This window comes from Microtus oregoni, unplaced genomic scaffold, assembly GCF_018167655.1.
Source record: "Microtus oregoni isolate MIOR12 unplaced genomic scaffold, Mior012 000065F_ref0000479, whole genome shotgun sequence".
NCBI classification, from domain to species: Eukaryota; Metazoa; Chordata; class Mammalia; order Rodentia; family Cricetidae; genus Microtus; species Microtus oregoni.
The window spans coordinates 9,731,226-9,747,932 of NW_024543875.1; the positions used below are offsets into that span (position 1 = coordinate 9,731,226).

At 42.9% G+C, this 16,707-nt stretch overlaps 1 protein-coding gene across 3 annotated transcripts in view; it reads right to left on the reverse strand.

Moving 5' to 3' along the window:
* Positions 1-16,707, reverse strand: part of Epg5 (ectopic P-granules autophagy protein 5 homolog) — a 91,288-nt gene that overhangs the window by 30,964 nt on the left and 43,617 nt on the right. For all 3 annotated transcript variants that reach the window (XM_041640830.1, XM_041640829.1, XM_041640831.1), the window contains 4 exons: positions 13,853-13,997; positions 9,760-9,931; positions 8,597-8,759; positions 297-439 (listed from right to left, as the gene is read on the reverse strand). In XM_041640830.1, coding sequence (XP_041496764.1) covers positions 297-439; positions 8,597-8,759; positions 9,760-9,931; positions 13,853-13,997 — 623 coding nt within the window. The remainder of the gene's footprint in view (positions 1-296; positions 440-8,596; positions 8,760-9,759; positions 9,932-13,852; positions 13,998-16,707) is intronic.

The window sequence follows — 16,707 nt, forward strand, 5'->3', positions numbered from 1 at the left end:
CCCACCCCTGAGTCTATGCCCGGTATCATCCTACAGTCCAGGGTCTGCCAGACAGGAGACCCTCTGTGGACCGTAAAGCAGCACTACCAGCAGTCAAGTCTGTTGTGTGTGAGTCACAGCCACTGTGAGTAACAGAGATGGCTAAGTTCCGATAAAACCATTCATAAAAATATAGCTACTCAGATTGGACCCCAAGTCTCTAGCTTTTGATTTGCATACTAAATGACTATGGGGGATACTATGGACGATTACTATCAACAATGAAGTTGGCTGGAAGGGGACGTCACAGGACTTACGTGATCAGGTTTTCCGCATGCACAGCAGCTTCCACAATGTTAAGTGTCGGAGGCTGAGCAGCTTCTGCTTGGAACTGCCTTATTTCTTTTTGCAGAACATGAATCTGCTGGCTTACCGCTTCGTTCTCATACATGCCTTCAAACTAAGAAAAGTTCAACGAGTCAGAAGACTTTCAACTTATTATTATTTGTTTGGTTGGTTGGTTTTCTTGTTGTTGTTTTGTTTTGTTTTTGAGATGGTCTTACTCTTTGGCCCAGGCTGTCCTTAAACTCATGGCAAATCTCCTGCCTCAACCTCCCAAATGCTAGGGTTAGATCCACTGTTTCTAGCCATCAACAGTCTTCTTGTCCCCTAATATTTCTAGAATAGGTGTTTTATTATAAGCACAGTGATTTTTATGATAGTCGATAACACAATTTAACCCAAAACTCGATTAAATGTAAAATGAATGGAAAATATGTTTTTAAAACCTACTCAAGGATTATTCTATCACTCAAGACAGAAGCAGAGGATAATGAGTTCAGAGTCAGCCTGTACTACACAAGATCCTGGCTCTAAAAAAAAAAAAAATTGGGGGTGGGGGGGGGCAATGTAGCTGACAGTGATGAGACACTTGCCTAGTATACACAGGCTCTAAATCCAACCCCCACCCTGAGAGTAGGCAGAACTATTAAGAACTCAGGGGTTGTTTGTTTTAATGAAGCATCACATTTAATTTAAATAGAATTTTTCTTCTTTTTGTGCACATGTTTGTTTTTTGGTGATAAGGTCTCACACAACTCAGGCTGGCCTAAAACTCACTAGTTAGCCACGGCAGTCACTGGTTAGCTGTGGAGGACTTAGATTCCTGATTCTCTTCTGGTTAGCTGTGGAGGACATAGGTTCCTGATTCTCTTCTAGTTAGCTGTGGAGGACATAGTTTCCTGATTCTCCTCTAGTTAGCTGTGGAGGACATAGGTTCCTGATTCTCTTCTAGTTAGCTGTGGAGAACATAGGTTCCTGATTCTCTTCTAGTTAGCTGTGGAGGACTTAGGTTCCTGATTCTTGCACCTCCACCGCTGAAGTTCTTGGACTTCAGACATGTGTCACCACGCCTGGCTTAAAGGCATTTTCTTATAAAAATACCAAAAGTTGTAGCTATATATTAACCTACAAAACTGATAAGATGATGAACTAATTTATCAATCGTTAAAATATTTGACAACATATTCTCTTTTCTATCTCAAATCTCCATCAAAAACAGAACCAGCATCTCCCGCTGCTGAGGTTCTTCCTTTCTCTTCATCTTTTTTTGGAGGCAGATGGGGCAGAGGGATGAGATGGGCTCAGAGTCTCATACAGTTCAGGATTCAACATGTTCTCCAGGATCCAATTAACCAAGGCATCCTACTGCAATTAGCTAAGAGCATGTGCCAGGAGTATTAGCCTCTCTAAAGGAGTAGATGCACTGGAGGTCTGGGGAGATGAGGACCCCAGTGCACACCCTAGTCCACTCCCAGGCTGGAGAACTCTAGAACCCTGGGCTACAGTCAGGAAGTTTCCATTTCTCTGTCCTGGCATCTTTTTCTATAATCTCTTGTTGGGCAGTGAGTAAGGGGCACTGGGAAATGAGGCTACTTTGGAGAGAAGATGATATCTCTTTAATATATTTTTGTAACTTCCCCAAAACAATATGGTGGGGGGGGGGGTGAACCCAGGTCAAACAAAAACAACTGACCAACTGACCAACTGAGTTCCTGGTAAGTTGGTCTGACTCTTAGTAAGGATGTGAGAAATAATAATTAGTGGAGCTTTTTGGAATATCTATCAGAAGTCTTCCAAGCCTGAGGCAGTGGCTAACGCTGCCTTTCTCTGACAGTGGTTCTGTCTGTGCACTTCTGGTATTCTCTTTAGGATGTGGACAGATGCACAGGCTATCCTAGGCCTAGGATGCACCAAATAGATATGAGGTCGCTTCTGGTTGAGGTCAGTGGTTTCCAACTAGAAGGATTCTGTGTCACAAGTGCTGAAAGCAAAATGCCTGCGGAAAATGCTCTAAATTGGGCACCCTAGCCCAACTTCAAGGCCACAACTGTTAGACCAGATGGTCATTGCGGAGGCACAACCTATCTAACCACAAACAATATGCTGTGTCCTTTTTTAATCATTACTGTTTGGCATGTGTGTAAGTATATGGCATGCAGGCATGCATGTATGTTCACACGGTGCAGTGCACATGCATGTGGAGACCAGTGTTTGATGTCAGGTGTCATCCTGTATCACACTCCATACACTGAGACAAGGTCTCTCACTTGAACCCAAAACTTTCCGATTGGATAATCTTGCTATCGAACTTGCCCTGGGGCTGCCTCCCAAGCCCTGAGAATAGGGGCTGGCTGCCACATCCGCCTTGCATTAACACAGTGCTGGGGATCTGAACTCTGGTCCTCCTTGAGTGCACAGCAAATGCTTTACCTACTGAGCCGTCTTCTCTGCCCCAGCTGTATTCTTTTATTCTTGATTTCACATTTCTGTGCCCCACACAGATCATTATCTCAGTGGTGGAGAGAATTTTAAGCGCCCCGACTGTGAAGTGAATGGTGCCTCTGCAGATGTTCATATCTGTCACGTGGCACGAATGAAAACTCTCTAGACACAAGGACAACTGAGCCCTGCGAATACCTCCTTGGTATCAGCCCTTGAGCACAGAGTTTTAAAGGCTCGTCTCTTTCAAGTCTCTTTATCAGAAATGACAAAGGTCAGTGTGAATGGAGTTTCTGTTGACAACTATGTGCAAGGGAATCTGTCATTGGTTCAGCCCGGCCATGTCACTGACAAACAGGGGACATGCACTTAGCTGGTTGAAAGTTGTGCACCCAGCCACCTGACATCCAAAAGAATAACAGATATTCAGCTCTTGGCCACTTGGGTGCCATGCTACAGTGGGCAGCCAATTTTTTCTATTAAATTTGAACTAAATAAGATGGGGGAGGTAAAAAAAAAAAAGAAAGTCTCTCATACACACACACACACACACACACACACATACACACACACACACATACACACACACACACACACACACACACACACACACACGTACATTATGGGCAGCTGTTGGAGTGAAGGAGGTACAGGTGACCAGAAGGGAAAAGTCCCAGACAACTCTCAGAAGTTGTGACAGAAGAGCACAGTCCAGCCAGAACAGGGAACAGGGGGAGATGATCTGGAGGGGCCCTAATGGACAGGCCACTGTGAAGGGTGACTTTGTCCTGTAAGTGCAGCAGAGAATGCGGAAAGGAACAGAACATTTGGAAGGCAGAGTTTTAAATCCTTCATTCTCTTTGTTTCCCCGCTCATCTAAACTTTTTTATATGCGCTACCCAGAAGCCATCTTCAGCTACCATAGCAATGACTGTAACCCATGTAAATAATGAAAATAGAATTGATCAACTTATTTAGATGAGGCCCTCATACACACTACGCTTAAAGTCTTGAGGGGCAAAGGTTCTGCCTGTCTCCCGCAGGCATCTCTGAGCACACATGGTGTTTTACTTCACAGTAACTTGGTTATATCGGACTCACCAATGTGGCACGTCTTCACACTTTCCCACTCCACTGAAAGACTGCTTTTCTTACTAAGAATAGAGAGGAGAAGGACTGGAAGACTTCAGCTCCTGACCAAGCAGCTGGAGAAAACAGATCAAAGCAGCGTGTGGAGCCCCTCCATTTGAGTCATTTCAAGAAGACAAAGGAAAGGCTGGACAAAGCATGTCCTCTCACAAGGTTTACAAAATGGGAGGCCCTCGGTGGGTCTTTTCCACCTTTTATTTCTAGGAATGGAAAAATTGTTCACTTGAGAATAAATCAATCCTGGGTTTAGCACATATGCCCTACAATACCAACTACAACAAAAAGAGCCCAATTCGTAAATCACTCCGTTTCCTCAGGGAACAGCGCTGAGCCATGAAAGGCCACTGCTGGGACTGGAGACCACAGGAGAAACACGTCTCACTTCTCATAAAACACACGCAGCTTTTGAATACTCCAAATAAGTTATACAACATCAAAGACTTGCAGACAGCTGGAAATATCCAGAAAATTTCTATTAAGTAAGAAAATGGGGTAATATGAAATCTTTGTAGATGAACCATTAAAAATTATATTTGTAAAACTGACTATAAAATGATTTTCCATGAAACTAATGTTTAGAAGCTGATCCAGAACGAAATGTTCAATTAAGATCATGGGCTCCATAATGACTCAGACTCAGAGAGAAAACAACGTCTGTGTTAGTTTAAAGTGAGGTCTTACTGCAGTATCCGCTCCCTCGGAACACACTGCTCATCTTCAAGATGGAGCTGAAGCAGTTAAGACGAACTGGGTGGCCTGAAACACTGAATGTGAAAGCACAGGTCCTGAATGAGGGTATGAGGACTGGGACATAGCTCAGTGATAAAGCACTGCCCACGTAAAAGGCTCTGGGTTCAATCCTCAACAACATTAAGATAAAATAAAACAACACTGGAAACTGACTTCTGATGGATGGATGAATGGATGGATGCTGATTGCTAACTGGATGATGTGGCCACGATACCTGGAAAGTCTATGAGCACATGTGATTCTATTCTGTAAAAGTTAAGTGAGACACTGTAAGCAAAGCACCTCAGAGAATTCCAGTGTATACAAGGAACAGGAAGGACTCTTAACAGGTTGGAAAAGGCAGTGGTGTCACAATGCAACATCCCCTCTGCTTGTCAGGAATGAACACCAGGGAGAAACCTGTATTCAAGTGCCAGAGCCAACTGAGGTTTGTGCCCTCAGCGATAAGAGTAAGTACACCTCTTACTAGGAAAAGGTTTTGATGTCCATATTATTCACAGCCAAATATTATCCACAAAGTCCCTGCAAATAGCTAAAGAATGATTATACCACGAAGGCAACAAGCCCACAGCTTCCTACAGACACGCCCATGACTATGAAGCACCGATGATACAAACACAAATAAGACTGCCCTGATCTCGTGTGAGCCATGAGATGAACAACAACACACAGCATCATCAGCACAACCCTGACAAGAGGAAGGCAGTGCCTTTCGCTGATGTATTCCAGGTATCTACCATGCACTGGAAGGTGCCCTAAATGATCTGGACAGATGACATATACATGAGGAAAGAAAACTGTTCCTGTAGAATTCTGGCTGGCTGGGGAAAAAGGACAAGTGTCTACAAGACATTAAGGACAAGCTGTCATGAAAGGAAGGGATGTCAGTCTGACGAGAAAATACAGCTTGCAACAGTGAGTGTGGAGGCTAAAAAGGACCACGGAGGACAGAAGCAGCAGTACCATGGGGAACAGTGTAGCCACATATATTTCAGAGAGTAGATAAAGTCTAAATGGCTAAAAAACAGATTGCTTGAGAAGTGGTTGAGAATTTTCAGACAGGATCCCTCCCTGTAAAAAGTTCAGAAGCAGGCTATGGAGGGCTGGTAGACACTGGAGAGTCACTGCGGGCTTCAAGCCTGGAGATGAGGCCAGAACTGAGACTCGAGGGCTGAATGGTGAAAGAATGAACAATAGAGAGAGGGCTGTAGGCAGGAGGCTCGCGGTAGCTCAGAAGGACTTGTGGTGGGCTACTGGGAGGCAGCAGCAAGAAAAACAAAGAGAAAGAAGTCACTGTAAATTGGCTCCACAGGCCAAACCAATATATCTGGAAAGGAACAAGACAGGAAGCATGGTATGTGGTACAGGGAAGAAATAACAACCAGACTAGGCTTTCATCTTGGAGAGCAAGTAGGCGGGACTGTAGGAAGAGCAGGTTTGGGTGGTAAAACGAGATCAGTGTGGGACCTGCGAAGTTATCTAGAGGTGGGCAGGTAGACTTTCTTGGCTAGCCTCATCAATACGCCCAAACTTCACCGCTGTGGGCTTCCATTTTATTCTGCCTTGCTCTTAGCTGCCAATGAACACAAGAAAAATAATTTTATCTTCAATTCCTAGAAATATCAACCAGCAAGTACTATACAGAGACAATCAGGAATTGTTATATAACTATCAAAATGAATTATTTTCAAGTTTCAGATTACAGAGTTGTTTGCTATGTGCATGCTTTATTCCCCTGGCACATCCGCATTCTCAAGCAAATTTGAGACTGGAGACAACAGTGACACAGGAGATCTGAAGGGAAATTCTCCGCTTCTGGGTTTTCCCAAAGTGAACTACAGGCAGGGCACGGCTGTGTGACCAGCAGGAAACTAGAACATGCTTTAAGAGAATGAGAGGATTTCCAATGGCGGTACGTACGGCCACCAGACAACAACTTTCCCAAATTCTTAAAACACCTTTGCCCTTTTTCCTTTCTTGTATGGGTTTTCCCCACAACCTCCCCTCTTCAATTCTCTCTTGAAACAAGCTCTTGTTACACAGCTCAGGTTGGCCTCAAAAACTCCATGCTTCTGCCTCAGCTTCTCCACTGCACCTGGCCTCCTCTGAATGCCGCTGCCTTCGTCCCCCACCTTCCTTTATTCTAGTGAACTCGCTGGCCCTCTTTTATTAAAAAATTAGCAACACCCATTCTTTTGAGAAAGAAGGCACAAGGACGTTGGCGAATCGATGAATGTCATCTATCATCTTGCTAACTTCCCTGCAGTGGAAAGTTACTTTGAAGATATTTTTAGAATACCTTCATCTCAAAATAAACTAAACACGGAATTCAAAAGAAATTTCAATTCAGGGGTTCAGATATAAAAAACTATGATCTCATTTTCTGGAAAGAAAGAGGTGAGTCACTGTTGGCTCAGGCTAACCCTGCTCTTCCTGGTGCTATTATCCACTGCCAGACCCCAGGAGTTCACAGGCCAGAGCAAGAAACCTGTTCCTTTCACCCAAGCACTCAGGAGGAGAGGCAGGCGGATCTCTGTGAGTCTGAGGCCAGCCTGGTCTATAGAGCGAGTTCCAGCACAGCCCCAGTTGCCTAATTATATACCCTATCTCAAAAAATAAAAACAAACAAAACCCTGAGCTTAATAATAAAATATCTCTCTTTATTATGGCCAGCTACAGCTCATCTTCTTCCTATCCTGTCTAACTCCACCCTAGGCTAATGACTTTTCTCCAGCTTCACAACTTCAGCCAATTTACCAAAAGGTAAATACCTCTACCCTGTTCTACAGCACTGGAAACTAAGGGAAAATTCACTGAAAGAAAACTAACTTTTGTTAGACTCTTTGGCATCTGGCATGCTTCAATACAACCTGAGAACATAAGCTGAAGTTATCTTGACTTACAGGTCAATCCTTTAACATTAGGCGCATCCAATGAGAACAAAAAAAATCTGAAATAAACTTCAAAGGATTGGAAAATATAGAAGTCTAACAGGTTATTTTAGAAAAGATATTTTACATGAAAGCAATAGAGAAGAAACTGGTCCAGGGAAATGTGGATCTGAAAAGGAAAGTGTGGGGAAGGGCAATCAAGAATGAGCAAATAAATGACTCAATTTTCAAAGCCAACAAAAGTATGGTCATGCAAATATAATTAGGCAGCAGGCATGCCATCTCTAAACATCCCTTCCCAGCTCAGCTACTACTATTGAGAAAAGCTGCAAAGGGGAAATGTACCACCCCATTTGGAAAATGAGCATAATAAAGTAAGCTATAGAAAATGTTTAGACAGAGTCTGGTGTGAAGTAAGCGCTGCACAGACTAGCTTAGGCCCAGTTTCCATTCTGAACTAACAATATCTCAGAACAAACTTGTCTATAATTGGTGTAACAAGATGGCAGGCAGTTGAAATTTTAGACAGATTACAACATATCTCATTTGCCTACTGGAAGCCCCACTTCCCATACTTGTCCTCAGTAGCGACCTGCTGCTCATACCACCGGCATCAGCCCTGTGGTCACTTGCACAACCTTCCCCATGTGAACCATGATCACTGTTCCAGAACACCTGAAACTGACTGATCTAGCACTGGGCCTAGACAGCAACACAGAAATCCACTCCATTATTTCCTCTAGCGGTACCCAAAATACGAGCATCAAAATCTTAGGAGGAACAAGCTGAAGCATCTGGGAACCTTCCAAATGACCTTCCTCTTCTTATAAGCCACAGACTTCTGGACAAACAGAAGTTTTCTGTTAGCTGTGGGAAATTGAGGACAACTTATTTTGCTCTCTGTGTATCTTCATTCTCCCTCAAACTCTAAAACTGTTTTGGAACACAGGACACATGTTCTCCTTCTTTGGATCTTTCTCATCAAAATGCCAATGTAAGGGACTCAATTAAAATTCTCTAAATTATGAGGAAATTAACAATCTCACCTGAACTGTCACAACTGCGGCTCCCTGGCACTTCTTACCACCACTGCCTCTGCACTCCAAATGCAGGGTGGTCTGCTCTTCTCGGTTAACATACTGCTTGGGCATCGTCTCCAACAGCTCACCATCCAGGGCAACCTGCTGAGACTCCCTGAGAGCTGCCGTCCTGAAAAGCAACCCCATGTGGGAAAGAAAAGTCAAGAAAGGTTATATAAACAGTGATCAAGGGGTTGGGAGTGGAGAGATGGCTCAGCACTCCAGAGTACTGGCTGGTCTTCCAGAGGACCTGGGTGTAACACTCAGCATCAATACCCAGCATCCACATAGCGGCTCACAACCTTCTACAACTTCTGGTTCATACCCCATTACCAGGAAGGGGAGTACATAGCATGCCAATAATATGTCAGCAGACAAATACTCTTGGATGCATATAACATACAAGCATCAAATGCCTGAATCAAATGTACCCAAAGAAAAACTGTCAATAAAAGAAATGATTCACAGGGGATTTGTAAAACTAAGCTTGTTTGTTGTTAATTAAAGAGTCTTGCCCATATATATTCCTCAAGAGCGCAAGTGAGAACCAAACCTTAAACAGGTGATGATTCTGAATGTACCGTGTGAACTCCAAACAAATGACTTCTCTACCCCTTGACCATTAACATATGTCAATTTTCTAAAAACAGAGGGTGGAGAGCAAAGCAGTGATACAAGAACATAAACTTCATGTTGTCCCTCCTAACACCATCTTTCCATATCAGACAGTTTTCTGAAATCATAAAATGTCTCATCCAGAACTAAACTCAGGAACAACCCCACAGGAAACACGTGACTAACAGTGTAAGAGTACCACATGATATGGAATTAAAAACTGTCACAGGTACTGGAGCGCTGGCTCAGTAAGAGCATGTATTATATTTTCATAGCACCCAAGTTCAGTTCCCAGCACCCATTCCAGGTGGCTCACAACTGCCTCCAACTGCAGCTGCAGGGGCCCCCTCTGGCCTTTGTGGGTGCTTGTGCTCATATGCTCATTCCCACACACTGAATCACTAGGGGACTAGTGCAGTGTGAGGAGGCTGACAAGGGAGGCAACCCAAATACTAAATCATCACCTGACAAAGCAGCAAGCAGCAAGAATAATCCTCAAGGCCTCCTGGTATTACCTGGCGTGCTGCTGCAACAGGTTCAGGTCTGTGCACATCAGCTGGGTGGTATCCTTCTGACTCAGCAGCACAGCTGAGGAAATGGGAGGCACAGGAGGCCTCACAGGGTGCAGAACAAGAGGAGGATGGGGAGCCTCGTGCTTCCGTAAGTTACTTAGAACCCTTTCTTTAGCTGAAAGAGAAGCCGCAGTTACTCAGCAATGGGTACCAAGCGGTGGTGATGCACATAGATACAAAGCCCTGGTCTGTTACTGTGATAATGTTTTCAGAATAGTTCCGTAGGCAAAGGGAGCCTAGATTGACAGTTAAAGGTGGAAAGAACTACACCTTTAACCAAGTCCCTACGAGCCTAATAATAGGCTACAAGGAACTAGGTGATCAGGAGCATGGCTGGAGAGATGGGTCAGTCTATCAACTGCTGGTTATATAAGCGTTAGGACCTGAGTCCAACACAAAGAACCCACATAGAAAAGAAAGGACTAGGCCCAGTGGCTCACATCTGCAATCCCAGGGAGGACAAGGCAGAAACAGTTGGATCCCTGGGCTTTGCTGGTCAGCCAGGAGCCTATTCAGTGAGCTCCAGGCCAACAGGAGACTTGTCTCAAAAAGCAAGGAGCATAAAGACTTACACTCAAGATTGACCTCTGCTCCTATAGATGTGCACAAGCACTAACACACACATGCACCTATACAAATATACACTCTTTCCCACGCCCAATACATAGAGACTCAATAATCTCATGGTTAAAGAGAGAAATCTCATGATCTTAAAGTATTACTCTAGGCAGTCTTGCATGCCGTGCTGGTTGAACTTAATGACAGCATGTGGTGACCTACTGAACAAATTAAAGCAGCTAGCATCTGGGTAATGGATGGGATTGTTCAGAGGTTTGTAGTTTAAACCACTATCCTGAGAAATAGGTGAGAAAGGAATGGGTATTACAGAATAGAATAGAATAAAAATGTGAAATCCCATCAAGTTTTGAATAGGAAAGCTGAAAGTGTTAAGGAATGAAAATGGTTCATACAGCTCTGTCTACTCTACACCGCCACAGTCGGATAGTGAGTGTGTGTTACTCACACAGCCCTGTCTACCCTACACCAACACAGTCAATAGTGAGTGTGTGTTACTCATACAACGTCTCAGCATCCACATAAGCAGCAGTCTAGGGCTATGGAAGAGAAATGATGATGCTGGGACTCACAGCTTGGCAGGAATCGCACAGTCTCAGCCTGACTCATCAAATCAAAATATTTCTATTCCCAATAGAAAGCTCACACCAATTCCCACTTCCCTCTCTTGACCACACTACTTAACCAGCAGTTAAGTGGGAACTCAAGAATGTGGAGACCAGGGCTGTCACCTCCCAAGTCCTTTCACTGAGACAGAAAAGAAAGGAAAGGTCAAGGGAACATCAAGTCGGTAAGGTGTCAACAAAACTTAAGGGTCTGCTGTGAATTCCAATGTTGTTCCAGCTATAAGAGTACATTTCCCATTCTTGGTGAAAAATAAAGTTGATAGCCATGAATTACATAAAGACATTTGTATTGTGTGCACCCCAAACAGATGGAATTAGCATTCCAGAAAGGTCAAGTGCAGCACTGAGCTTGTATTTTTCCACTAAAACTACCATTCCTTGCACAGAGTTTGTAAAATTGGAGAGCTACCATTTGATTAGATTTATGACATTACAGGTTATAACATTAAGAGCAAAACTAGAGGCTCTTTCAAATCCATTATAACTTACTATCAAAAAAAAGGATAACATATACTCATATTATTATCATTATTACTAATTATTATTATTATTATCTGTTATTGTTTTAGAGACAGGATCTCACTATGTAGTCCTGGCTGGCCTGCAACTCACTATGTAGACCAGGCTAGCCTCAAACTCACAGAGATCCATCTGTCTCTGCCTCCCAAATGCTGGGGCTAAGACTAAAACTTCCATACCTAGTCAAGAGAATTTTTTAAACAAAAGAGAAAAAATTAAATTCAGGGTATATTTATCTATAATGACCACTCTGATCAAAACTGGTAGAAGTTATTTTTCTCAAAACAAATTTGAGAAATTGAGAAAAATAACCAGGCGTCAATCTTTCCTACAATTTCAAGTGCACATTTAATCATTTGATAAATCATATTTGATTATATAATCATAATCTTTTTTTTTTTTTTTGGTTTTTTGAGACAGGGTTTCTCTGTGGCTTTGGAGCCTGTCCTGGAACTAGCTCTGTAGACCAGGCTGGTCTCGAACTCACAGAGATCCACCTACCTCTGCCTCCCGAGTGCTGGGATTAAAGGTGTGCGCCACCACCGCCCGGCATATAATCATAATCTTAATTGAGAAAAAACTTCAATTTATCTAGAAATCCAAGCATGGGGGGTTGTCAAATGCTAAAGACTGCGGAGAACCAAGAACTAGGTGCTGAGTGTGAGCATGACCTCTACAGCCAGACACTGCCACTTCTCAGCTCTGTGACCTTCCGCCCCAGCTTCCCTCCATTCTGGGCTGCAGCGAGGACTGGGTGTATAGAGATGAAGCTTTGCAGGCTGCGTGAGACACTACAGGTAGGCAGCAACAGCAGCACTGGCATTTCTAGAGCTAGCCTGGTGTTCCTTGCTTAGCAAACGTCCAACACCAGGAAATAAACATCTGTATGGACAAGCTGAGGGCGGTCTGCTCTTCCTCTGCACCTTTCCTTAGCGTTCTTTGTATGTGCACATGCAAGTTTTACAATTACAAAAATGTTTCTGGTGGAAAAACAAGGAAAGAAAAGGTGGAATTTAAGAAAATGTTGGTGCTTTAAATGAAACGGTTCAGCAGAAGCCCAAAGGGTCTCTTTTCTCTTTACTCACTGAACAAATTGATTGGGCAAAGCTGAAATAAAAGAGGATTTCTGTCTCTCCATTTAATATGTTGTAATTGTAATGTTAGCCAACAATTTATAATTTTATTATGTCTTACATTCTAAAAATATATTCCATAATTAATGTTAAAGGTAAGCTCAGAATCAATTTTCCATGTTTTAAAATCGGACATATTCCAGCAATTCTGTGGGTTAAATGGCCTTTGTGGCCTGGTCCCGAGTGCTAACTGATCATTTAATGCACTGTCTTTCTAGAAAAATCAACTATGAGAAACAAGCAGTCGTTAAAGAAACACACCTATAGTCCTAGCACTCAGGGGAACAGAGGCAGGGGATCTCTCTGGGTTTCTTGTGAGCTACACAGTGAGAGCAGGTCTCAAAAAAAAAAAAAAAAAAAAAAAAAAGGCGAGACCAGCCTGGTCTACAAGAGCTAGTGCCAGGACAGGCTCCAAAGCCACAGAGAAACCCTATCTCAAAAAACCAAAAAAAAAAAAAGGAAGAAAAAAAAGAATCAAATGTATTTCAATTCCATCGTAAGGGGTTTCAGATACAAAGAGTTACAAAAGAAAAGAACCAACTTCTGAATGTTAAAATTGCACACCCAAAGTAACAACATTTGAAACTATACTTTAAAAATAGTTCTGTAGTTAAAGTACATTTTTAGAGTGTTGCAGAAGAAGTGAACCATGAGCCCTGGTTCTCAGCTAAAGACAGATGTAAGGCTCAGTCTGAGACAATGAGGAGTAAGCAGAGTCTGTGGGCACCTCCATGAAACAACTCTTATGGAGACTTGCCCTTATGCAATGCATAAGCAAGGATGACATAGGTGGCCACCTTGATTTGGAGGCAAATGCTGTGGAAGAACAGTGAGGCGGCAGGGAAGGGAACAGCTGTGCTGGAAAGGCTGAGTCCTTAGGCTGTCCTACTGCTCTGAGCCGTCTGCCTCCATGCTTCCTTCATGAGGGATAACCAATCACTACTCTTACGTATGCCATTCAGGGAGTAGGTTCTGTCCCTCGGTGGCAGACAAGAAAACATGGGAAGTTTCTTCCCAGAAACTTAAAATGTATTTGTTTGTTCTTTATTTTAACTGACTGTTCCCAAACCAGGACCCTTAATGAACAATTCTAATTGGAGAGATAAGTGTGGAAACCTTAACCCTCCAAGGTTCTGACTCAGACTTTCTGTCTTTTGAAGGGGTTGACGCCACAGGACTCACCCAGCAGAGGATCAGTGAAGTCCACCTGTGTCGAGGAGCTGCAGGCCAGCGAGTGCGACTCAAGCTTGGCCTGCGTCCACTGACCAACTGTCTCCTGAAACTCATGCTGGATGCGCTCCATATTCAAGTACTCCATCCACAGGTCCTAGAAGAGAACCAAAGCACTTAACCTTGGGATATGAATCATACACATACAACTATGAATTTATATCAGTGTGTGCCTCAGTTTCAATGAGGTGACTCACTAGGCTCCCAACATTAGCATGAGTTGCGCTGCAAATGACCACTAACAATCTTAACAGCAGTCACGAAACTTTTTGCTAATATACCATGATTAGAAAAAAAAAAACTTCTAAACAGCCCCACTACATGCATATTAATTGTAAATACAGACACACTACTAGGCTATTAAATTATGTACATTATAAAACATAATGAAAACAGAACATTTTTAAAGTAAGATTTTAAAGTAAATACAGGAGCTAGCTTGCAGCAGTTAAGAACATATACTGCTCAGCAGAGGACCTGAGCTCAGTTCCCAGCACCCATGTTAGACAGCTCACAACCGCCTGTAAATCCAGCTCTGAGGGAAGCAACAGCTCTGGCCTCAGTAGGCAGCTGCATGCATGTACACATACCCTCCCACAGACACACACACACGGAGACATGCAATCAAAGATGAATTTACATTTAAAATAATAAAACTAAATCTTTAAAATGTTTTTGGTTTTGTTTTTAAATAAAGATACTGAAGCTAGGCATGACAGCGCATGCCTGTAATCTCAGCTCTCAGGCTAAGGCAAGAGAGGCTTGCTGCAAATTCAAGACCTCTGGTCTACATAGTGAGTGATAGCCCATCTGAGCTACAGAGCAAGACAATGCATGATAAATTAACCTGGATTAGCAATTTAAATTAAATTTTTAAAAAATGTACAAGAAATACAGGACACAGAAAAGTATGTTAAGCTACACCACAAAGGTAAAATCAACAAAAATTAAATGTGAACAACAACGGACAGAACTAGCTGGTTTCTTCAACAGATAAACTGTAAAAGGAAACAAATAAACAGAAAACCTATAGATTAAATAGGCCCATCAACCACTCTCAAAATGTGGGTCCCAATTCCAAGTGCCAAAATGAATAAAAACAAAATCTTCAGAGCTAGAGAGATGACTTAGCCACTAAGTACACTTGTGGAGGACTTCTCTGGCAAAGGGCTTAGGTCTGGTTCCCAGGACACATGGACAGTGGATCACAACTTCTGCACTCCAGTTCCAAGGGAGCCAACGCCCTCTTCTGGCCTCCATGGGTACACAGACTAACATGCAGACAGAATACTCATACCCAGAAAATAAAAAAATAAATAAACTAAAATAAATAAATAAAAACCTTGATGGCATTTATGAGACAACTGGAATTGAATAGGCTCTAAGCCTGGTTTCCTCTATAGCTTATCTGCTTCTCTACCAGAAGTTAACTATATACTAAATCTGGAGAACGTTTGATATATAAAGATTTTTAAAGATAAGGAACACCATAACTCAACATTTACATCTATCTTTATTTTTAAGATTTAATTTTATTATTTTTAATTATTTTTAATTTAATTTTATACTTAATTGTATGTGTGTATGTGTGTGACACATATGTGTGTATAGGAATATGAGGAAACGGGACAGTACATTCATCAAAGAATTTTTTTTCCACACAACGAAACATAGTCATTAAAAAGGGAAAATAGCTGGGCATGGTGGCACACACCTGTAATCTCACCAACCTGGATAAGAGATAAGAGAATAGCACAAGTTTGAGGCTAGCCTGGGCACACAAAGGAGATCTTTTGTCAAAAATTTAAAAAAATACATAAATATAAAAAGAAGGAATAGTGAGTAGGCTGTGCTTCTGAGTTCTGCACTCCACAGATCTCCAGGGGGCGCTCACATTAGAACAGCACTCTATCAAACAAGAGGTCAGGAGCAAAATACACTAGCAATGTGGTTCTGTGGCTCCTGACTTACTTTCTCCTTCTGAACTTCAAATGTCCTAAGGATTCAAGGGTCTCTAAGCTTCTCAGTCAGGCATTGCGACCAAGTCTCAAATCACTAATTCCAAGCCGACTGAAAGACAGGGAATTAGTCCCACTGGGGTCCTGCTCACAGCCCTGTCCTATTGCAGTCAGCGGCAGCAGACCCTGTTCCTGTGTAGACCCCCTCCTGTAAACGGAGTGGCTCTGTCACCGTCTGCACCCATGTCTCTGTCAGGCATCCTCAGCATGGGTACAGACAGGATGAGACAGAGGCAGGTCAGCAAGACACAGAATGGCCCAGAACCTGAACTTACACAAATCTACTTATACAGTCGTGTGTTAGATGGTAAGCAAAGGCTGATTCCGGGAGAGAGGCAAGGCTGCTGGAGGGACAGCTCACTGGGAGAGTCCGTGTATTTGTCTGGGGTGGGTATGTGCCCATGAGTTCAGGAGCCCCCAGAGCTAGAGTCACCTGACATGGGGCTAGAAACTGAATCTGGGTTCTCTGCAAGAGCAGTTTGGGTTCCTAGTCCCTGAGTTACTTCTCTAGCCCACATGATTACTAATTTTAAAGCACCCATGTTTCCACTATCTGTAAAGACTTGATAAAGATTAAGAATGCAGAGCACAAAGAAGAAATGAGTGAGGGACAGCATTCGAGAACTTTTCCTGCTCCTCGAGCCTTTTATTGTCAACTGTATTTTGAGCCTACATATTCTTTCTCAGGGTTGTGACACCTTTACTCTGTTTCCTAATCTAGCCGGTCCACTATCATCAAGCCCACTTTCTCTACCAGGCCCATTCCTGAATTCTCCATCTCTTATCTCC